Source organism: Mesoplodon densirostris, chromosome 9 (genome assembly GCF_025265405.1).
Source record: "Mesoplodon densirostris isolate mMesDen1 chromosome 9, mMesDen1 primary haplotype, whole genome shotgun sequence".
Classification (NCBI taxonomy): domain Eukaryota; kingdom Metazoa; phylum Chordata; class Mammalia; order Artiodactyla; family Ziphiidae; genus Mesoplodon; species Mesoplodon densirostris.
In genome coordinates this window covers 72,571,200-72,595,623 of record NC_082669.1, presented here as the reverse complement: position 1 = coordinate 72,595,623, position 24,424 = coordinate 72,571,200, and the positions used below count along the sequence as shown (strand labels likewise).

At 44.4% G+C, this 24,424-nt stretch overlaps 1 protein-coding gene across 2 annotated transcripts in view; it reads left to right on the top strand.

Annotated features, from left to right (window-relative positions):
- Window positions 1–22,680, top strand: part of AOAH (acyloxyacyl hydrolase) — a 178,366-nt gene extending 155,686 nt beyond the window's left edge. For both annotated transcript variants that reach the window (XM_060108349.1, XM_060108348.1), the window contains 5 exons: window positions 3,104–3,162; window positions 3,245–3,304; window positions 4,549–4,645; window positions 11,458–11,534; window positions 22,552–22,680. In XM_060108349.1, the coding sequence (XP_059964332.1) occupies window positions 3,104–3,162; window positions 3,245–3,304; window positions 4,549–4,645; window positions 11,458–11,534; window positions 22,552–22,680 (422 nt within the window). The remainder of the gene's footprint in view (window positions 1–3,103; window positions 3,163–3,244; window positions 3,305–4,548; window positions 4,646–11,457; window positions 11,535–22,551) is intronic.
- The last annotated feature ends 1,744 nt before the right edge of the window (window positions 22,681–24,424 follow it).

Genomic DNA, 24,424 nt, shown 5'->3' with positions numbered 1-24,424 from the left:
ATATGCATTCAGGGAGCTATCCAAAGGGTTAGACTATGATCAAGAAATCTGGGAGTGCTGGCTACAAATAAGTCTGCAAGTCGGCCTTCCTTGAAGGGCCTCTGCCACAAAATATCCACAAAAGCTCCATTTTGTCCCAATTACTCTTAAACTTGAAACCTAATGTATTTTAAAATACCTTGTAGTATGCCTTCAATTTTATTACTGCTTCCTCCCTGTCTAAATTAATGTGGTTTTACCAAGGTTTAATACACTCAGATGGTATTTCATGAAGGTGTGGCTGATCTTTGTTAGTACTAAGCTCTTACTGTAGCTAAAATTTCAGTTGTGGTCCCAGCATTAAATAAATGCCAAAGACTCTGCCCTAAAGAACATACACATGACAGACTCGAGCTGCTACTATAGGAGCTGGGGTAGATCCCTTTGATCTTCAGAGGGAGCATATGGTATCAACTGGGCCAACCCACAGGCTCCCCCCCTTACACACACACACACACACACACACACACACACACACACACACACACACACACACACACACACACACACACACACACACACACACACACACACACACACACACACACACACACACACACACACACACACACACACACACACACACTGATGGTTCCTGGCCACTGTGGGACAGCCCTCTGCCCCTGTCCTGGGCATTCATGACCACCTTTCTTCACCAGATTCACTTTCTAACCAGGGAGTCACAGACACCACCTCTTTGCATGTAGGTACAACATATAGGTAGGATCAGTCTTTATACCAGGGCTTCTCGCTATGGAAGAATACCATTAAAGTAACAAGGATGAAAAGTCATACGTAAAAAGAAAGAGCGAATGACTAACTGACAGTTCCAATCAGTGGAGAAAAGCATAAGAACTGTTTTCCCTCTTCGTCATAAACCCATCACAAGCACTCTCAGCCAACCTTCCACATGACCAGCCCCAGAGACACCCTGACCTTTAATAGGCGGAAATACCAGAGAGAAGGGAAACCAACCCATTATACCTTTCCCAGTTTTCTTCTAACTACAGCTAATGTGTGCTTATCCTGTCCACAGACCCACCTACTCACCTAAGAATTTCCCCTCCATCAACCTGGTCCAATTAGAGCCAGTGCCAGAATTGCAAGGACTTGAAGGGGAGGGAACAGGGATTGGTCCAGAAGGAGGATATGCCTTGTGGTCTCATCCTAACATGTTCTGGGACCTCAGCAGTAAGACAGTAGGAAGAGGGGAGTAAGCTGGGATACAGCGAGGCTATGGCTCAGCTTAACCCCCAAAGGGGAGCCAGCAGATGAGCTTCCAGTATCCAGGGGCAGGATAACCTCCAGTCCCTCTGGATAGCAGAGCAGTCCAGTCTTGCAGGTGGGGAGGGAGAGGGTGCAGGAGTGTTATTTATGGTCAGGCATGAGGTGCCACCTCCAGCAGGTTGAAGAGACTTCATCCACTGGGCGGGGAAAAGAGGCCACCAGGTGAGAGTCAGGGCCAAGCAGGGTGTCAGGGCCCCAGCCAAGCTCCCTAAGGTTTATTACAAGGCCCCCTGTCCCAACAAAGAAATAAGATGGCAGAGGGAAGGCTGCTGCTAGGAAGGGGGCGAGAGCCAGGTCCTCCGGGCACATGGAGGATTGAGGGTGGGGAACTCAGGTTGAAGGTGTCAGTCACTGCAGCTGGGCTGGACTGAGACGGGCAGGGACACATACAGAAAGGAGGCAAATTACAAAAGCACACACACACACACACACAAATAGAGGGAAAGCAGCCTCTGTGATGGAAAACAGGATCTTGAAGAAAGATGGATCAAGGAGCTCAGGGCTCCATGTGGAGCCCATAAAATGAAAGTGAAGACAGAAGCCAGTGGCTTGGGATTCATCTAAAATGTGAAAATGCAGACACCTTTGGAGCACAGAGAAGACCCAGTGTGTCACTGTGACTTTAATGGCGATAATGAGCCTGTGGTTTTCCAGTCCTGGGATTCACTCACCCACACAGAGAGATAATATATTTTTCCCCTATGACAAGAAAATTGAATCTATCAGTCTAACTGATCTGAGGTGTACGTGAAAAATAAGACCGTGTTCTATCACCTTCAATCTTTCTCTTCGCTCCGAGATAGGCCCTATTATTTTCCTTTATTTTTTCAAGCGTGAGAGAAGTGTTAATGGATAAGACATCGGTCATTCACCCCTGAGATTTGGGAGAACCTGGATTTTGTGTCTCAGCCACAGCATGAAACTTGAATTGCCTCGGTTCGGGGGTGGGGCGCGCGATACGGTAGAAGGGGCGGTGGTGGGAGGTGAGAAGAGAGAATAAATAACGCCCCCAGATTCTGGGTCTACAGCTGATATTTGGAAAGGCTCTGCATGAACTCACATTTGGCGCTTACCACTTCATGCGTATGTACTTCTTTAACCTGCAGCAAAAAAATAGAGCCTAGCTACTAATGACGGCTCAAATAAGATAACCACTGGGCCACGAAGGGATATAACGAACGTGCCAGCCTCCCCAGTCCGATGGCCACACAAGCACTTGTGGAAAACTTCAATTCACCAAACTGCAGGACAGTGCATGGTCAGACCTTCAGACCCTCCAGAGTCCCACCAGGTCCTCAGCATGGGATAATTGGGTCAGACCTGAATGTTTCATAAACACAAAAGGAGGAGGATTTAGTCAACTCCCACCTTCAGTGCTCCCTGGACCCCACAGGGACTTGGCGTTTCATACCATTGCCAGGAGAAAGCCACTGCTCTGCCAGGTCCTTGGTTAGTGGTGTTCTGGTCCATACGGTGCCCTGAATCCCTCTACCTGGGGTCCAGATAAGGTCAGGCCCCTCACACCCTGCCCTAGCCCTTGCGAAGAGCTCGAGATAGGAGTAAACTTGGGGCCGCTCCCCAACCCCAGGTCTGAATTTCTAGGGGGCTCAGAAGGAAGGAAAGCACAGGCATCTTCAAGAGCAATGCCGAATGCAAAGCCAGGGCAGGTCCCTGGAGGCGTCAGCCTTCTGCAAGAGAGGCAGGCTCACCCACCAGGGTCCCTAGGTGGCTGCTATATCTGAGTGCATGCAACATGCCAGACCTCTCTGTTTTCCAGGCCAGCTGAACAAGGACGTGACCTACGCGCATTTCTACTCCTTCCTGAACTGTCTCCAGGTGAGCTCACGCTGACTTGTTCCAAAGCTATGTTCCCACAACCAGCACTGTTCTTCTGTAATCAGTGTTTTCCTGCTCTCAGGTCAGCCCCTGCCACGGCTGGATGTCTTCCAATAAGACGCTCCGGACTCTCACTTCCGAGGTAGGGCTGTCGCAGGCCCTTTGATACTGTCTTTGATCATTCTCTCCCTGTGTTTGCTGCAGGGTTTTCACTGGGGATGGGATTTTGGCAGGGCGATGGCCTCCAAGCTGGTGAATAAAAGAAACAAACTCCCGGATGCTTGAGGAGTCGGGAGAATGCGGGGTGACCTGTCTCCCTCCTTCTGCCTCGCTGAGTCTGTAGTTCTTGCTGGGTTTCTCGATCACTGTCTCTATGTGTGCCTGTCTCTCGTGTACATGCACACACACACGCCTTTGAAAGCTGGTCCTAGGCATATTTGTAGAGTCAGAGAAGTGATGAAGGTTAAGTGTACGCAGGGCTGAAATTCTTCCAAGGTAGGGGACGACCAGGTGCCCCAGAGCCTTCCTTCTCTGAGAAAGTTTCCCACATTTCTTTCACAGATGGTAAATAATTTCTTTGTAAGGAGTTTAGTAAACATTTTTTACAAGGGAAATATATTTCAATTTTTTAAAAGCCTTAGAAAATGTAAAAAATACAAAAAAAAATCACTCAAAATCCCACCACCCAAAATTAATATGTATGTATGTCTTTCCAATATTATTTTCATAGATAGTTATTTTGGGGGTTTTGCCTACATATTGTTTTGTACCTTCTGATGTTCATAATCATTCCTCCACATCATAATTTTGTAATCATTTTAGAAAATAGAGCATATGAATGTACCATGATTTATTTCATCCCTTGGTGTTGGACATATGGATTGTTTCTAATTTTCCACTATGATAAATAACATTGTGATGAACCTTTGTATATATGAAGATGTATGTCTTTGTGTACCATGTCTATTTCCTTAAGACAAATTCCTAGGAAATTATTGGGTCAAAGAGTATGTCATGTTTAACGATTTGATCCCTATCACCAAATTGCTCTCTAGAAAGGTTAAACAAGTTGACATTCTCAATCACATATCCCATGGCAATACTCTTTATTATCATGATTGTTCATCTTTTCTTTGCCAACCCCATGGGGAGAAAGTGGTATCTTAATACTTTAATTTGCACTGATTTTGTTCCTAATGAATTTGAACAGTTTTGTATGCTCGGCCATTTGTGCATGAATGGAATTTAATATGCAGAGCTGCTCTCTGCTGGTGATTTGTAGTCGGGGTGGGGTGGGGACTATTGATTTCTTTGTTCTGCCTGAATTGTCTCCCTAAAGCCCAAGTCTAGGTTTCATGAAATTCTCCCTGTTTCCTTTATATTCAGAGAGCAGAACAACTCTCCAATACGCTGAAAAAAATTGCAACCAGCCAGAAATTTACAAACTTCAATCTTTTCTACATGGATTTTGACTTCCAAGAAAGTAAGTTTTGCTTGGTTTAGGTATTGACACAAGACAGAAGCAGCAGCTACCATTTAGAGTCTACCTGGGCAAGGCGTTTGTTTACAAGCCAACAAGCAGTATATTGGGCAGGGTCGCTTCTGCCCATTCTGACGCATTAATAGCTCTGAGTATTGAAAAAAGATAAAGTGTGAGACTCTTTCTGGAAAGGTGGAAACTTAGCATCACCTCCTTAATTCACCATTATTTTAGAATCCCTGAAGCAATAGAGCCAGTGACCAGCTGGAAACAGCTTTGGGCTGGGAGCCAACAGATCAGTGGAATCATCTAACTTATTCTTGACAGTTTAGCAATGGCCCGCTTACGGCTGGGCTAAAGATGAGTGTGACCGGAATGAGGGGTAAGGCACTGCCTCTCCTTGGGGGCCACTGGATTACCTAAGGACTCAAAACAAGGCAGATTCCCAGACCTCACACATGATGAAACTAATGAGTCTCAAAGGGAGGACTTCAGATGCCTATGGCAAAGTGGACAAACCATATCCCAGCTTTCTGGAAAGAACATTACTGCTGCTTTTCTAGCATTCTATCCAAACATTGGGGTCACTGATGAGTGGCCACAAGAAAACAGCCATGATTACTGGATTTATCCTTTACATCTTGACTCTGAAAAATTATTATCTATTGACTTTAATCCTTCCAGTCCCATTTTCATTGCTAAGCAACTGTTTTGCGAGAGAAAAGTCTCTGTTGATTGACTGCCAGCTGAGATGATGCTAATGAAAAGCTTTGCAGTGTATGCAAAGAGTGGACGATTTCTCATACAGAGTTTATCATCTCTATCTCCCCACCACCAGCTCCCCCAGCCCAAGCATCTGGGATGAGACAGATGGCCATCATGAATTATCAAATATTACATTAGCTGACACGTTTTGCATTGTAGACTCTAGTACTTCAATTCTGAACATCTTTTCAACAAGACTGATCTCCGTTAACTAGATTTCCTGCCTAGGTGATATGTATTTCTCTCATGGGGAGAGACATTTTGATAAATAACCTGTCATTAAAATGCAGAGTTAAAGCCTCATTAATGAATTCCTGGTGTAAACAGATGCACCACCAAGTGATCTTTGATCATCACCCACCCTGAATATAGATAAAGTTTTAAAAAATACAATATTGCCCAGCATTCACTTGAGACTTTTTCATTTTCCACCGTAATCTCTAGCTCTGTCATGTATTATCTTTGGGACTGTTGGCGATTCCCTGAACATTTCTAAACCCTCCTTTCCAGACCTGGAAATGGAGACACTATATCTACATAACAGGTCTTTGTGATGATTATGTCAAATAATGTGTAATCCTCCCAAATGCCATGCCTGGTACATAGCCAGCATCCAGGAAAAAGCACCATTCCCTCACACCCTTGCCACTTAATACATAATTCAAAATGAGCAACATCTATACACCTGGGGACTGGTTATAAATGCAGAGAGCCCCAGGCCCCACTCCTAATTAGGACGTACCTAATCAGACTCTGCATCTGTACATAATCCATAGATGATCTATTAAAATTAAAACACACATTAAAATTTAATAAATAAGGCTCCTGTAATGCTCCAAGGTTAAGAACTTAGTCATTTAGTCATCAGATTTTTACTAAGCCCTCCTGTGTGCTGTGTAGGTGCTGGGAATACGGTTGTTAACAAAACAGAACAGTCCTCTCTTCGTGAAAGATACAGGGAAAAGAGCTTTCTCCTGGACCCCCATACTGGCCAGCATTCCACATGCTTGGAAACAGAGGTTCCTCAGCACGTTCTTATCCTCAGAGCAACAATAAATGCAATAAAATAGCAAAAAGTTCAGTTAACCTGAACACTCTACATCAACATGGCAGTTGGTCACCTTACTGAGAAACCTCCTAGGTATCTCTCCTTGTTTGGCACTTCTCATCCGCAGTTCAAGGATTTTGCTGAGACTTTTGTAATTCCCTGACGTTTCTTAAAAATGAAGGTCCAGTTTTGGTCCAGGGCCTTCTTCACCTTCTCCACATGAAGTTAGTCTCCACTAGAGAAGATACAGTGGGAGGGAGAGTGGAGGCAGAGGAAATGGTACTCTGGGATCTGCCTCCAGAAACACCCGATACAGCATCATGCATTTAATGGCTACGTGCTATCATGTGTGCTTCTGAGAGAGCTGGCATTTTTATCTAGTTTTCAAGAACTGTGGTAAGGTCTTAACTTACACCCAATGTTAGACTACTGCAAAGGGCATGCCTACCTTGAGATTTTAGCATTTTCCAGAGTAGGCAGAGGGCGCATCCACTCCCAGATCCATCTCCGTGGATAAGCTGCCCCAGCTGGGCAGCTCTTCATCCTGGAAATCTGGCCTACCTTATGTAGGCGAATATGTTATTATACAAAGAGCCCAGAATTTACAACCAGATAGACCTGGATTCCTGTCTCAACTCAGACATAGAATAGCTGTGTAACCTCGAGCAAATGAAATAACCGTTCAGGTTTAGCTTCCTTTTGTGTAAGGTAACAGTAACTAAACCGTGGGCTCTATGTAAGGATAGAGACAGTGCTTGTCATGTAGTAAGGACTCCGATACCTGTTAGCTGACACCCTCCCATCGCCACCACCATCACTGTATGTAAAGCACCTACTGCATTCTTCCAGGGCGTATGATAGATGGATAATAAATGTTTATTCTTTTTCAATGTCTAACTCTCCCCATCACCACCTGAGCCTGTGCATCACTTTGAGTTCCTCACAGGAAGCTATGGTAGAAATGCATCTCCTTATCACAGTTTCCTTTTATCAGAAATAAAAACCCTATAGAGTCACTGATTAAATCTGCAGTCTCACTAGTCACACGAAAATCTCTGCTCTCATTTCTATACTGTATTTGAGCTATTGCCTCACAAATATCACTTTTCATATGAGATTTACAATTTTACACCCTGTGACAGAGCAAATGACAGTTGAGGGTCCCTGTCCCTTGAGAGTAGACACGAGACCTATCTGCTCTCCGCTCTGACAGCCTCAGTCCAGCACCAAAAGATGACTGCTCACCTCAAAGACTCTTTTTTATCTCTTGCTGACTCATCCTCCAACTGGTTATGAGCTAAACAGAGGCAGCAATTTTTTTTCCCTTCAGGAAATGCCAGCTTGAGCAGGTGATGTCCTTTTTCTTCATCTCCACCACACCTCCCAAACAGAGGAAGGAGCATGCCATTTGGCTGACGAGACCATTTTTTCACTGACACTTTAAATATACCACCAGCTCCCCTCAGCTTCTAAGACAACTCAGTTAGAGTTTTGGTTCTTAGTTCCCCTCCCCTCAAGTGTATGTTCGTCAAAATGACCAGTGACTTCATAGTGCTGACCAGAATTCAGATTTCTCTTTTTAAATATCTGCTAATCATCAAGGAGCTACCAAATGTTCTATGAAACTCCTGTGATTTCTATTGCATCTCTGAAAAACTGGTCATTAGCAGAGCTTCTTTGACTTTACAAATAAAGGAAATGCATTATGTACCAAATCCAAAGAGATCGCTCATGATCTTTCAAGAGCTTTATTTTAATTCAAGTGTTCCAAAGAACAAACGGGAATTTATCTGCCTATTTTTAATTATGGCCCCAGGCAGGAAGGGAACTGACCAACCTACCATAATACCCTGCTTGGACCACCCAGTCTAAATCAGGGAAGAAGTAGAGACCACTGTCTGGTATTGCATTTATTCTAAGAAAGCAAAATTTCACCCTGAGATAAACAAACTAAAAAGGGTCACTCTGTCTAGCACTGGTCATAATACAGGTAAGACCTTAAACTCTTGCCTGTGAGTTACTGACTCTTCCTGTAAGTGTTATAATTCTTATGTCTACAGATATTCAGTGGCTGGTAAGCCTCAGAGACATAATAATCATATGAGAGAATATCCTACGTTATGGGATCAAGCCTCCAAGGGGAGTAGAAGAATCACCATTCCTTCTCACTTTGAAAAATAGTCATTAATTCTGATGACTAAATTATGTCCATCTGTTCCATGAAGTATAATATCTATCACCACCTCTCCCTTTCTCTAAGGGCGATAGTTTTTAGTTTGGTAGTTAGTAATGCACATAAAATTCAAATCAAAATGGAAACAGCCTAGACTAACTTTAAGCCTCGTAAGACTAGCATTGAATCACACTAGAGGAAACACGGGTATAAGAAAGCCTGGTCTTTTTAATGTGGAGCTCTTAACAAACATTCCTCTCCAGGAACACGATCTTGGCTTAAACTGTGTTTCATTTATAAGCTCAAATTTGCTTTCCACTGTCGACTTTCCAGATCTCCAGATCACTGTAATTCCTTTCTGAACATTCTCTTGGCCAGTGAAGGCACAAGTTTAGGTTCAATTTGTCACACAACTTTCTCTGCCAATGTGAAGAGTCAAAAAGTGTTATGAGGAATTTCCTACCCCTGCTGGGTCAGAGGATGTGTGAGCGGTCCAGGTCAGGCCCATGGCTTGCTGTCTATCTCTTTAATACAACCCTTTCTCAGGTCTTGACTGGGCTTGGTTCCCATTGTCTAACAGGCCTGGGAGTTAACTTAACACCTGATTGAGATTTTCTTTCATTCTTTCTTTTCTTTCTCTTTTTAACATTTGTATAGCATAAGGTGAAACCCAACTGAAAATAAGGGAGAAGCAGGAGAAAGGATTGAAAAGTTCATTGAGGATTTGCGTGAAGGAAAGGAGTGCAAATAGAATGGAAGCGAGGTCACCTCTGAAGTCACAGAGGAGCCTAGGAGGCTGACATCTTGCCTGGGCTGGACCTTTCTGCATCAGTGTTGATTTCTGTATTAGAAAACCTGTGGGGCTGCAAAGTAGAGATAAGACAAATAGTACAAAAGAACAAAAAGCACTGAGGGGGCTCAGTGGGGGTGACATGGACTTTGTATTTGAAGAAACCCTTCCAATGCCTGGTGCTCCATTAAGGGTAATTGATTGGATGTTCAGATTGGAAATGGCTCAGAGAATCAGCATAAAGTTAGAAAGTAGAACAGCAGAACCCAAAAAACAAGTAGGAAAGTGACCCATTCTCTCCCGACCAAGGGGGAGAAAGAACAGTCTGAACCAAGCATGGGGAATGCATGACAGGTGAGCCAGGATGAGCAGAGCTGGGCTGGGGCAGTATGGCACACCCAGAAAGACAGGAGGGACCCACAGGTGCTTCAAAGTGTCAGATCCAGAGGGGAAGGTGAAGCACCCAGAATTGAACCTGAAGCAGAAAATCTGGTTCCGAGGTCATGCCTAAAAAACAGAACAGCCAGGTAAACTGAAGCTAGAGCCAGGCAAGCTTCCCCAAGGCTCTTTTACGGGGTACCTAGGGCCAATGGCAGGAAACTGTGAGGTCTGCAAGCTGGTTCAGCAGAACAAATGAGCCTTCATAAGGGTTAATGTGGTTTCAGTATCATTGTAATTCTGAGCTTCCTATCAGAAGAGCAGATACATAACATTCCTTCAGAGAGATACACCGTTTACCAGCATGAAGCAATCTCTCCCTTGTGACCACATGTGGAGGACACAGTGGACAATAGCCTTGATTTGAGTTTCACAAGAAATGCAAAGGCCACTTTCCATTAGCTGCTTTTTCTAGCAACCTCCAATAAAACCCAGGTATAAAGTATAAGAGAGTGGCTCAGTGGTGGCCATTTTGGCAGAGAAAAAGCCAACAGGAATTGGTGATCCAGTATAGGACTCCAAACCACCAGCAGGAATTGTTTCCTGTGCTCTGAGAAGGACAGCAGTACTTGCAGCCCCTCTGGGGACAAGGATTGGGTAGCAAGTGTGGACGGCCTGGCGTGATATTAGGACTAATTACAAAAGCAGCATAGTATTGATTCAGCCCTGGGAAAGTCCAGCTTCTCTCATCCAGTTAAAGCCCCTAATAGCATTTCCATTCCTTCCCTTGGGGCAAAAGAGAGATAAACAAAGAGAGCAAGAGGGAACAGATCCCTGCCCTTGAGTTTTTGTGAAGTGAAGAGGAAAGAACTAGAGGAATCTCAGCTGTGCCGGTTCCCCTCTCTGGACACCAGGGACATGAGGACATGGGCTACACTGGGAATGGTAGGTTTCACATTTTTCTCTCTGGAGGCTCTCTAGGGATTTGAAGTTTCCTTGAGGAGCTCTTATTGACTGTATGATATTATAATGTAGAGTTCATTATGCCTTTGCCTTGGAGCAACTGACATTCTTGGTCTCACCCCTGTTGAAGGACAGTTTTATTGCTGTTCATCATTTTGGGGCTCATAACGTTTTCTCTGTAGCCATACTCACTCTAAATGTGATGTCCAGATCATTTTAGGTAATTCTATTTCTGACGAACTGTGTGAGTTTTAATGATGATTGCTTGACATGTGCAGGCAGTGTGTGGAAATGGCAGCCAATGAAAGGAGATGTTAACAAAATGCTTAATATGTTCCTCCTACTCCTGAAATTCTGTCCTCCTGGCCACTGAGAAACGAGATGGACTTAAATCGATGCTGAATATTTTCGAGCTCACCCTTCCCCACCACCCTCCTCACTCTACAAACCACATTCATCCAACACTCTCACACATTTGTCTTCCTGAGTTAGAGAAAAAATAATGACACAATGGAAAGATTATTTCTGTTCAGAAAGCCCCCAGCAGAGGCAGACATGGCTGGGTAAGCATGGGCCCAGGAGGAGCCTCCTTCACAGCCTTGCTCTTGGGTGTTGACTGTTGCTCAGGAAAGCATGTCTCTAACCCTGTGTGTGTGTGTGTGTGTGTGTGTGTGTGTGTGTGCGCGCACGCCCCGCAGTCACGGAGGAGTGGCAGAGGAGCGGAGGGCAGGCCTGGCAGCTCATTGAACCCGTGGATGGATTCCACCCTAGTGAGGTAAGTGCAGTCACACGATGGCTGCTGAGGGCAGTCTGTTACGTTCTCTTTGTAATATCATTACGCACCCATGCATTCGTTTTTATCCTATTTTATTCCAGAAAGAATTTGAGGTGATGTGCACACATGTGTAAGATAGAAGATAAATAAATATAAATTGATAAAATATAAATAAAATAATAAAGTGAAAATCAGAGTAAAAAGAAAATAAGGTAGAAATGATACCTGAATTCCTGACTTAATGTCTACAATTCACAATGTGTCCCAGGAAGTCCTAAGAAACTGCCTGCAAGGGCCCACGAAATCAGCTCCACGCTTCCTACGTGGCTGATGCGAAGAAGGGCATAAGTCATAGCCTTAAGAAGATAAAAAATAAATTAAGTACTCAAAAAAAAAAAAATCAGAAGGACTCCTGGAAGTGAGCCCTGTGAGAAAGTCCTTCTGTGGATCCTTCTAGAAAAAAAGGAGAACCATACGAGAGGAGAACAGTGTCCTTAGCAATATCCTGCAGTAAGAGCTGTTTCTCATTTAGGATTCCGAGGAACAATCTGGAAAGTAGTTCTACTCTGGCCTCTTCACAGAGCAAGGGAGCTAGACGGTGGGATTCTGTCCCCCCCACCTCCCCTGTCCATTGTCCTGGCTGCAGCCAGGGAAGTTCCACTTTTATCTGTTCTACATAGTGGACTTGCTCATGGTATTTCTTTGTATAAAAAATAGAAGAAGAAGTGGGGGAGTAGCTCTGCTGCTTCTAACATTTTGAAAGCCAGTCCCCTGCAAGAGGGATGGGCCATTTCCCCACAGGCAATCCTCTGTGGTTATTGTCTTTCTGATGCGGCCTTTGTGGCATTGACAAGCGTCCAAACAGTGAGAAGCACTCCTTGTAGCCTTGATCTCCATGGTCAGCCAGGCTACAGGGAGGGCTGATCATCCCCTAAGAAACATGAAGGGAACCATAGTCCTCCCTCCCCCTGAGCTCTAGGTGCCATGAGTACCCATGGGCAGGGCTAAGAACTGTCTCAAAAGAAAAGGAAGAGGGACTTCCCTGGTGGTACAGAGGTTAAGAATCCGCCTGCCAATGCAGGGGACACGGGTTCAAGCCCTGGTCCAGGAAGATCCCACATGTCACGGAGCAACTAAGCCCGTGAGCCACAACTACTGAGCTTGCGCTCTAGAGCCCACGAGCCACAACTACTGAGCCCACATGCCACAACTACTGAAGCCCGAGAGCCTAGAGCCCATGCTCCGCAACAAGAGAAGCCACCACAATGAAGAGTAGCCCCCACTCGCCACAACTAGAGAAAGCCCACATGCAGCAACGAAGACCCAATGCAGCCAAAAATAAAAATTAATTAATTAATTAATTAAAAAGAAAAGAGTGCCACTCCAAGATCAGATGGATGGAGAGTAGAGTCTCACAGATGCTGGGTAAATTTTAAAGTGAGTAGTAAATACGCATCTTACTTGTGTTAAGTAACAACAACCCAAACAATCTAAGTAATGCACCTCAGAATATCTGTTTCCTGTGTATCACTTGGATGGGTTGATCCAAGAGAATTATTGGCTAGAAGCTGGTTAAATATTAGAGTTTGCCCTCCCATCAAAAAAAAATGATGTCTTTGGTTTTAGAATAGTTAATGTGGAGACCTGCTTTCTGGCAATAATTAGGTAGTAGTTCTTGTCATTCTTTGTACATTACATAATTTTACCCTTCTGATTCTACAGAGAATGGGGACGAGAGGAGATGGTCAGAGAGAGAGCAATGAGGAACAAACTAAAAAGAAGAGAGTCAAAGACAGCTTTGTTGTATCCCTTGGGACATATTTGTCTGATCTATCAAAAGACTATTATGTCCCTGACTCTTAAAATAGTATTAGGGTTCAAGGTCTGTCAAATTGGGGCTCTTTCTTGCACTCAAACAGCTTCACCGTTAACTAATTGTTGAGAACAGAGTCAAAAGCTGAAAATCGGTGTGTCATAATCTTATGTTATTCTTGAGAGATTTGTTTACATGCTGAGAGTGGGTGATAGAGTGGGCAACAGTGGTGGAGCCACATCTAAAGTGGGTGACAATGGATAGATATGCCTAAAGCCTGCCTAGTTATCATGTATGTTGAGCTGAGCAGTCTAGATAGCAAATTGCCATCCTAGAATGTCTATTGAGTGCCTACGTGGTAGGTATCAAACACAGTGAGAAGGGTGAACAGGAAACCACCCCTGCTGGTTAAGGAGATTATAGGGTAGAGTGGGAGAATGACAAATAAATAGATAATTAAATGTAAAAAGTAGTCAGTGCCTCCAAACTGTGCAAGCACAGATGCTATGGGAGCATTATGGGGGGCGGAATGGGAGAGAGGGGTGCAAGAAAAGATTTTCAGAGGAGGGAACTCAGAACGAAGACCATGAACTAGTCAAGTGAAAGGAAGAGGGGAGGGGCTGCAGAAAGTGTTGAGCTGAGGAAAGTGCAGGGGCAAGGACCTGAATACAAAAGGAAGCATGGCACATTGGAGGTAATAAAAGTGCTTCAGTGTGGCTGGGACATAGAACACGAGAGTGGAGTGGAAAGAGAAGGAGCAAGAGAGATATTCAGGGACAGGTCACATAAGGTCTGAATGGGGTTTGACCTTTTCAACTGTGGAGAACAGAGAGCCGTTGAAGGTTTTTCAGCAAGAGGGAAAAATACCTAGACTTGTTCTCTACAAAGATACCTGTGGTAGCAGCATGGAGAATGGTTTGGTCTAGCAGGGGTGTGGACACTCCTGTGCACAAGAGGGTGATGGCCTGAACAGAGCTAGTGAGGAGAAAGAGAAGGGCCTGTATTGGAGAGATTCGGATAGTTGAATCAACAGAACATGGTCATTTATTGGATGTCAAGGTGAAAGAGAAAGAGGTGCTAAGCATTATACTTCTTTAGTGACATGGGAAACTGGATAGATGATTTCATTGCCTGCTGAGGTCAAGAACACCTTTAGGGGGATAGGGTGGTTTGAGGATGAGTTTGGTACATGTTGGATTTAAAGAGCCTCTAGGACGTCCATATGGGGATGTCCCTGCAGCAGATAATGTACGAGCTTAGAGCTCAGGAAGGGATCTGAGCTGGAGATACAGACGTGAGCACCATCAGGACAGGGTTGTGACTTGAAGCCTTGAAGAGGGGCCGCTGGATGCCCCTGCATACTCGCGTCCCGATGGTGTGCCCTACAGCAGAAGCAGTGTGAAGAGGCAGCTATGGGAGTCCACATCTTTTCCATCTTGAAAGAGTCAGATGGGCAAGGCTGAGTCTCAGGACCTCATCCTTATGGCACAGACATAATACCAACCAAAAGAGTAGACTCGGACCTTTTTCAAGTGCCCCCTCACCAATCCTGTACATCTGAGCAAAAACAGTTGATACTGGCCCCTCACCACCAAGGAGTGAGCAGGCTTTATTTTATTGGCCTATTTCTTCCTAAAACCCTGCTAGAGAAGCAGCGGGGGAGTGTGTAACCACTACTGATTCAACTGCTCCAGTTTTCTTAGGCAGACAAGTTTAAGTATAAATATGCGCTATGTTGAACAGTTCAAATTTATGATTGATAGATATTAATTTTTGAGCCAGATTATATTCACCACCTAAATTCTTTACTTATATTTTAATGGAAAATAAATAAGCATATAAAAATTCTTGTATATCAATAGACTGACAACCGCTTTACATTTTCATCTCATTTCCAAAGTGTAGAACCAGAATTTTAAGAAATATATATAAGGCTAGACTTGCTGATTGATGGGATTTGGTGGGTGGGAGTGAGACGACTCACAGGATTCAACAACTGGATGAAGGGAGGTGAAAATATAAAGTGAAGAAACTCAGAAGGAGCAGATTTGAACATTCTGAATTTGGGGTTCCTGCACAGTATCCAGCCATTAGATCGTATTTATGGGTTCTGATCTCAGGAGACACAGGTTTGGGAATCACCAGCTTCTAGCTGAGAGCAGGAGACACTGGCAGGGATGAAATTGACCCAAGGGATCAAATTATGAAGAAAAATAAAGATCAAAGAGAATTAAGACTGAGAAGGTATTTTAGTTATCTATTGTTGCATACCAAATGACTTAAAAACCACACACATTCCTTTTTAACTTTTTATTTTATATTGGAGTATAGCCAATTAACAATGTTGTGATAGTTTCAGATGCACAGCAAAGGGACCCAGCCATACATACACATGTATCCTTTCTCCCCCAGACTCCCCTCCCATCCAGGCTGCCGCATAACATTGAGCAGAGTTCCCTGTGCTATACAGTAGGTCCTTGTTGGTTATCCTTTTTAAATATAGCAGTGTGTACATGTCAATCCCTAACTCCGTAACTATCCCTTCCCTCCACCCTTCCCACCCCCCGCCCCAGTACCCATAGCTTCGTTCTCTAAGTCTGTGAGTCTGTTTCTGTTTTGTAAACATGTTCATTTGTATCATTTCTTTTTAGATTCCACATATAAGCAATATCATACGATATTTCTCTCCTCTGTCTGACTTACTTCGCTTAGTATGACAATCTCTAGGTCCACCCATGTTGCTGCAAATGGCATTATTTCATTCTTTTTAATGACTGAGTAGTATTCCATTGTATATGTGCCACATCTTTATCCATTCCCCTGTCGATGGACTTTTAGGCTGCTTCCATATTTTGGCTATTGTAAACTGTACTGCAGTGAACATTGGGGTGCATGTATCCTTTTAGACCATGTTTCTCTCCAGATATATGCCCAGGAGTGGCATTGCAGGGTCATACGGTAGCTCTATTTTTAGTTTGTTATGGAACCTCCATACTGTTCTCCATAATGGCTGTACCAATTTACATTCCCACCAACAGTGTAAGAGACACATTTCTTGTTTTTTTTTTTTTTTTGCTGTACGCGGGCCTCTTACTGCTGTGGCCTCTCCCGTTGCGGAGCACAGGCTCCGGACACACAGGCCCCGCGGCCATGGCTCGCGGGCCCAGCCGCTCCGCGGCATGTGGGATCCTCCGGGATCGGGGCACGAACCCGTGTCCCCTGCATCGGCAGGCGGACTCTCAACCACTGCGCCACCAGGGAGGCCCCGTTTTTTTGTTTTTTTTGCGGTACACAGGTCTCTCACTGTTGTGGCCTCTCCCGCTGTGGAGCACAGGCTCCAGACGCGCAGGCTCAGCAGCCATGGCTCACAGGCCCAGCCGCTCCGCGGCATGTGGGATCTTCCCGGTCCGGGGCACGAACCCATGTCCCCTGCATCGGCAGGCAGACTCCCAATCACTGCGCCACCAGGGAAGCCCCGGAGACACATTTCTTGTCTCACAGTTTCTGTGGCCAGGAATCCAGGCACAGATAGGCTGGGTATCCTGCTCCACTGACTCTCCCAAGTTTCCATCAAGGTGCCTGCCAGGGCTGGGTCTCATCAGAAGGCTTGACTTGGAAGCTCACATTTGTTGGCAGAATGTAGTTCCTCGAGACCTGTTGAACTGAGGGTCTCAGTTCCTAATCGGTTGTTGCTCAGAGGCCACCTGAGCCACCTGCTTCATCAATGAGTGCAAAATGGCAACAGAGAGAGTCTGCCAGTTATGTCAGTCACTACTGTACGTAACCTAATCACAGAGTGACATTCCATCGCCTTTGCCATATTTTAGAAGTTAAAAGCAAGTTACAAGTCCTACCACACTCAAAGGAGAGGGATTACGCAGCTGTGACTACCACAAGGTGGGAACCATTGCCCATCTCAGCAGGACCCACTGGAAAGAAGTCCTAGGAGATCACTAGATGCCTCCAGAGAGAGCAGGTGTATCCGAGAGTTGGGAATAGCAGTCAAACCGCTGACAAAATGCAAAGAAAGTTTTTCTTAGAAAAGAAATGTCATTGGAAAGACCCGAGACCCAGATTTGTGGCCTGTTGAAGCTGTAGCAATTCTACCTGTTCAAACACCCACTTTTTAAAATCTTTGCAAAGTTAAGTATCTGAAAAGGCACGTAAAAGATCTCTAGGCCTAAAATCAGACAATAGTAAACAGAAAACGTTGAAAGAGCCACGAACATACAAGTCTTTCCTTGGCTATGCTGAGACCACCTAGCTAAACATTCCTGACACCTCCTGCCTTAGAAGCTTTGCCCAACAAAGCTCTCTGCAAAACAGCCTCCTCTCCTCTCCCCTCCTCATGGAAGTAGCAACTGAAACCAATCCTCTTAAAACTCTTCCTACAAGCAGTGAATTTTCCATGACATCAATCCCCTCTTCTTTCTTGAGCCCTGATCCTTATACACTGCTGGTGGCAGACATCAGATATATAACCAGTGGATTGGCTTTAAATAAGTTAACAGTCTCTAGGTCTTTATTTGTCTCAACATGTAAGCCCCTGGGACCCTAGGTCCTTGACAGACTGGTGGAGCCCCTCAAAAAAGGCAGTTAAGCTGGCAGTGGGGAGAGAGAGGAGGGAGGGCCTCCTGGGCCAGGGAACCCTCAAATAACAGACACTTAGGCTGGCCCTCCCATGCATCAGGGACCATGTTTGTTTAGTTTGCTTTGTACACCAACTGGCAGCAGTGGTTTTGGTGGTGGTACCCTGAACCAGCACAGACAGGCTCGAGCTGGAAACGTAACATTTTTCCTTAAATGTTTTTAAATACGTCTTATACCACTGTCATGTTGTAAGTTTACAAATTTAAAATTAATTGGGACCAAAAGTAACCAGGTCCAATAGACTGTGTTTCTGGACAGATTAAGAGGCCAGAGAAGTAAAACTGTGCCTTCCCTGTGGTGAGGGCTTCCCTGCAGGTGTTTAAAAGCAATCGTACAAGACAGCCTGGAATTGTTCTCCCTTCAAGAAAAATAAATTCACAGTAGATTTTTTACTTTGGTCTGGTAGAACCCCAGAGTTAAATTTAGCAAGAGTTCAACTTAAAAGATATCAGTCATGATAAGTTGTTGGTGAAATCTATATACTCTTGCTCTGAATTGCATTTATTCTTTAAAAATATTACAAAAATGTAGTTACTCTTCAGGGTTTGTTTTTATGATTGTCTTACTAAAGAGTTCCATTTTTGTAGCAAAATAATACAGTTAGCTTACAAAGTGGGAATGTGGAGGAATCACAGATGATGTCCAGCTATGACCACTGCTGGGCTTCTATCATGTCTGGATATGTGAGCAGATCATGAGCATGTGGGCTGGATCTGACATGGTATATTTTCTTGGAGGACCCGGTACTCTCTTGGTTTAGAACTCATCATAAATACAAACATGATTAGGCAAAGAAGCGTGGCGCAATTTTAAATTGTCATTAGAAGGGAGAGAAATTCTAGAAGCCATATGGTGGCTGTCACCAAGGGCTGAATCAAGAAATGGCACCAGGTCCCTACCCTCCAACTCCCCTCTCCGTGGACTCATGCCTGAATCCTAGGGAGATCAGGGGCTGCAAGTAAAAACTGAAAAAGCTGCTTCACCAAAAACTTATATAAGACAATGGGGTGTTAAGTTGCCCTACTTTGTCACCCCTTCTATGAGAGTTTCACAGAGAAAACTTCACAGTGGACCAATGACCATCACATGGTTCTGCCACCATGAGGGCTTCTGAGTAGCAGCAGTAGACAGATGGGTGGGTGGCAATGCCCTACAGAAGCACTGGAGCTGCAGGGATGCCTGCAGAACAGCACCAGTGCCCATCAGATGTGGACTTACCCAGAGCAAGGGCCACACCTCCTAGAACTGAGTGGCACCTGGACAAAAGCAGCACCGCCAATGTGGCCACCATCTGGACTCTGCAGCTGGGGCCCTTCAAGAGCACAGGCAGCTGAATCAACTGCAAAGGAAGAGACAAGGAAGGGCCTAACCCTGTTAACCAGAATATTCCACTTAACCAGAACTCCACATTCCCTAGCGTTCTGCTGGACCAGATTTCTTTCCGTGCGCATGTCTAGTAGGGTTAGTAAATGAGGCAGCCTGTGAACCCCTCCTGGGCTGCAGATGTTGGGCACACTGGCAACAGGAAACTGTCTCCACCCCTGTCCTGAGGACAAATGTTAGGGAGATGTGTGCGAAAAAAATGCATCAGTGAAATAAATTAGCTTGCATGTATCTGATGGAATATCATGCCGCACATAAAAACGATACAGATCTACTTTTAGTGTCACAGAAATATGTTTGTAATATAGAGCAAAGTAAATAAAAAGCAGATTAGAGATTGTTGGGATGATTACTCAACTGAATGCATTTGTCAACACTCATGGAACTGTTTACCAAAAAGAGTTCATTTTACTGTGTGTAAATTATACCTCCAAAAGAGCAGATTATAAAATATTTACAGAGGGATCAAATGTATGTGTGTGTGCATGTGTGTGTGCCTCAGAAAGGCTCAATGTTAACAGTGACTATCTCTATTATAATTAAGATAAATTTTTTTCTGTTTTTCTTTTTGCTTAATTGTCCTTTAATTTTTTCCCAAATGAATAGATATTGCTTTAATATTTTTAATTGTGAAAAAGGAAGCACAAAAGATATCTGTGTTCAAGGAACACCTCGCTTGGAGTAATGAGGATGACTTGGCCTTGCCCTGTGCAGAGCATCATGGGAGTTACAAGAGGAGGTTGGTTATAAGAAGCCCACAATAGGTGCTCAGTAAATGTTTCTCAGATGAATGAACAATTATAGTAGGTCATTTTATCATAAGTATCTAGTTTAGTAATAACAATACCATTCTCATTTTAGACCCAAAATATTGGCAATGCACACATGAATATTTTAGTCTCCATTAGAGTGACAGCCAACTAATTGCTTTCAAACCAAATAGTTTTATTTTAACTTTTATTTTAACTTTCCTCTGCTTATCCTCACCCCCATCTCCTCCTTTATTAATTCACATTGGGAAATTAATGACTACAAATGTATTGGTACCACATAATTGTTAGGAAGACTGCTTAGGTATATCAAAGTGAAAGGCAAAAAGCAAAAAAGAAGAACCAGTAATTTTCCACAGACTTGGAAGCAGCCTACTTTGTTGAGAAGTAGCAGGAAAAACAACCTAAAACCAGTCCTCTGTTTTTGAAGACATGACTGCTTATAGTGTGAGAGATGATCAGGCCCTTCCTGGAAACCTGCTGGCTTGACGATCAGCCTCTTTAGGTCTGAGAGGTGTGTGTGTGTGTGTGTGTGTGTGTGTGTGTATGTGTGGTATGTGGTATGTGGTACGTGTTGTGTGTGTTGGTGGCAAGTGGGGTGTGTATTTGTGTTAGACACCACATGGATATGATCAAGATTACATTGTTGGATAGATGGAATTTGGGGTCCACCTCAGAAGGCTCAGGAACGTATTAAAATACTGGGGATATTTAATGTTTCGACTCAACCAGTTCTATTTTTTTCTAATAACTGCTAAAATCTTACACACAATTTAGACCCAGAAAAGTCTTTAGATAATTTACTCATTTTGCAAATGAGAGAATTTCAGCCCAGAGAAGAAGGCTGAAGAGGGCTGCCCAGCATCACACAGGAAGCTGGCTGCACTGCTTGCTGGAATGATGAAGAGCATGTGCCCTTTGAAGACAATGTCCATGTGCTTCTGTATAAAGTCAGGTGCATCCCTGAGCATCTGCCCTGAACAGTGTGTCCCCCTCTGAGGCCTTCAGCAGTCACGTTTCTCTTATCATTCAGCATTAACCCCCCCACACCCCCCTCCCATGGAGATGTAGCCATCTGGGGCCTGAAGGCCTGTCCAGGGCCCATTTGCTAAATGAGGGCATTATCTGCAGAGAAAGACCCCTCATCAAAGGCATGTTAATGACAAGCCAGAGGACCGAACAACCAAGAATGGATCCTGCTGACATTGTGAATAAAGGGACATACAACAATGCAACCAGAGAGTGGGCATCAGGCCAAGAGAGAGAGGGACAAGCCTATTGTGAAATAAGCCTGTACATTCCACACCCTGGCATTCCAACCACCCTCTCCGTGCCCACAGCCTCCTTCAGGAGCCCAGCCCTGCCAGGGGACCGGTTCAGCTTCATCTCCCAGGCACCCGTAGTCCCCCTCCATGACTTTCTCTTCCACGTCTCTAAGCTTTTGCATGTGCTGTGTCCTCTACCACGTACACTGCTTTCCTCATGATCCATCTGGTGAATTCCTCCTTGAAAATTCAGCTCAGCCATCGCACTCTTCAGAGAGGACCTATCCTTTCTTCGCATCCAGCAGAATTGCCACCTCTTCCCCTTCCAGCCATGTGCATCCCTCACAGTCCTCCCTGTGGGTTTGGTGGTGTCATTCTGCATGTCTGGGTCCCTCACTAGACTGGGAGTTCCTTCAAGGAAGGATTCATCCTGTTCACCTCCAAAACCCAAGCCTTAAGCCTGCAGTAAGTGTTAGCTATCCATAGGTAAGTGAATAAATGCCTTTCTGAAAAAGTGTATTTGCTGTCTATTACTAAATAACAAATTACCACAAATGTAGCAGCTTAATACAATACACACTTGTTGTCTCACAGTTTCCGTGGGTCAGGAGTGCTGGCATAGTTTAATTGGGTTCTCTACTTAGAGTCTCAGAGGCTAAAATCTACATTCTCACCGGGAGACTCAACTGGGGAAGATTTGATTTCAGACTCACTTGAGTTGTTAGCAGAATTTATCTCCTTGTGGTTGTAGGACTGAAGACCCAACTTCTTACTAGATGTCAGCTGGAGGCCACCCTCTGTTCCCTACCATGTGGACTTTCCAACATGGCTTCTTACATCATCAGCCCATCAGCGAGTCTCCAGAGCAAGTCTGCCAGCAAAGCAGAGCCTTAGATAATGTAACATAATCACCAAAGGGACATTCTTTCACCTTTACCATGTTCTATTGCATAAAACCAAGTGATAGGTTCCATCCACATCAAGGGAAGGGGATCATACAAAGACCCAAAGGTAGGAATCCTGGGGAACCATCGTAGAGTCTGTCCACCACACAAGGAATAGAGTAAATCTTGCTGGTAACTTCTTTACTTTGTTATAATTTCCCTTTTACTCCTCCTTTGGGTTCTCTCTTGCAGGTGGCTTTACAGCTGTTGGCAGGTCGCTTCTGGAAGAAGGTGGAGCTCCAGTGGCCCCAGGTCCTGGGAAAGGAGAATCCATTCAACCCCCAGATTGAGCAGGTGTTTGGAGACCAAGGGGGGCACTAAGTCCTCAGGGACACCTGCTCCTGGGGAGCTCAGGAAGGCAGAAACTTGGGTAAACTCATTCAAGAAATGGTTATGGGGGCGGCTGTGTTACAAACTCACAGGCCCCTCTTCAACAGCAGCTTTGCAAAATGCTTTTCTCCCATTTAAGAGCCTAGTGTCACTCTCTTCACTTCCCCTTTCCCACTTTTGGGGATGGCTTCCCAAATAAACCACCAGCACCCAAATCTTTGTCTCAATAAAGACAAAATTATGACAGTGTGTGTATAATTATGTATGCTTTATTATTTTATTATTTTTAAATTTATTTGTTTATTCCTGATAGGGAGATATTAATACTTCTATTTTGGCTAGGCACCAGCGTGAACCAAATCTCCCACTCATCGAATCAATGATTGGAAGACCTTACCACAGACTAGCTTCTGGCTTTGTGCATTTCACACCGTGTTTCTCCTCCATGATCCACACACTTCTTGTGCCGGGAGCTATAGGACACTCTCTCATACTGTGATCTGACCACTAGCCCTGAACCTTTGTCACGGTGCTGGTGGACAACAGGGGCATACCTGGAAGCCCTTTCCTGCACAAGGATGGCTAGCGGTACCCTAACTGTGCACAGAAATGACAGCTAACCACATAAATAGTCCAACCTAAATCCAGCCTAAACAGATCGCCATTTCAACTTCCCCAAAATTCCCATGGCTTTTCCAGAGCCACTGGAGATAAGGGAAATTGTGACAGAGAGGAAGCAATAGTGTTTAAAATATCTTACTTTTGCAAATTTTACAAAGCATAGGACCACGTGAACTCATTGTTGGGGCCCTTTACAGGGCTTTGGAAGGAACCCTAAAATTTAATCTTTCTTAGACTTATGGTAACTCCACCTCTACTCACAAGATGAACTGGCCAGATTTGTGTGAGCTTCAGTTTGGGGGGCCAACACATTTAAAATGTTGTGAACCCATTAATTTCTGTCACCTGGGCAGAATCCTTGGCTCAGCATGACCAGCACATCTCCCCAGGAGGCAGATCAACAGAGGACCAACAAGCCCCCAGGAGGCTGCTTATTTCAAGCAGGAAATACAAACTCGGAGTATAGATTGAAGGTGTGAGGTGTGGAGGTGTGGGGCTGTGGACACCTGGTATATCCATCCCCTCCTGGTTTTGGTGTTCCAACATCCCATCTTATTTCTAAGGACTAAAATACCAATATTTGTTGTAGTGTTGTTTTGTTATTGTTTTTTTAATCTGAAATCTTAATCATTCAGTCTCAAAATATACCCAGAGAACAGTGCACTAAAATTTCATATTCCTTTAGAAAATTCTATTCAATCCCCCCGTTTAAAATGCCTCCAAGTTATTGCTATTCTAATTTTTATTTCCAAGTACTAGTGAAGTCAATAATCTTGTGTTGCTTTTGCTGTTGTTGGGGGGATGGAGAATTCATTTTAGGCCCTGATCTTTTTCCAGAAGGCCCTGAAGGAATAGAGTTATTTTAAAAGTTGGGGGAAACTAGAGGGAGTGTATAGGGAGATTTGGAAGGTACAGGGAGGGGGTTCCCAGGTTGGATCCTCCTGAGCCCGACCACCTCCCGTCTCCCACCCTAGATGTCATTTCTGTCCCTGCCACTTTTTCCTGTTTAAATTCTCTTAAGACTGAACCCCCCACCTTGGGGATAATTTAACCAGTTCCATCTTCCTCATTGTCCACCTGAACAGATTCAGATGGGAGGATGGAGGTACCTGGG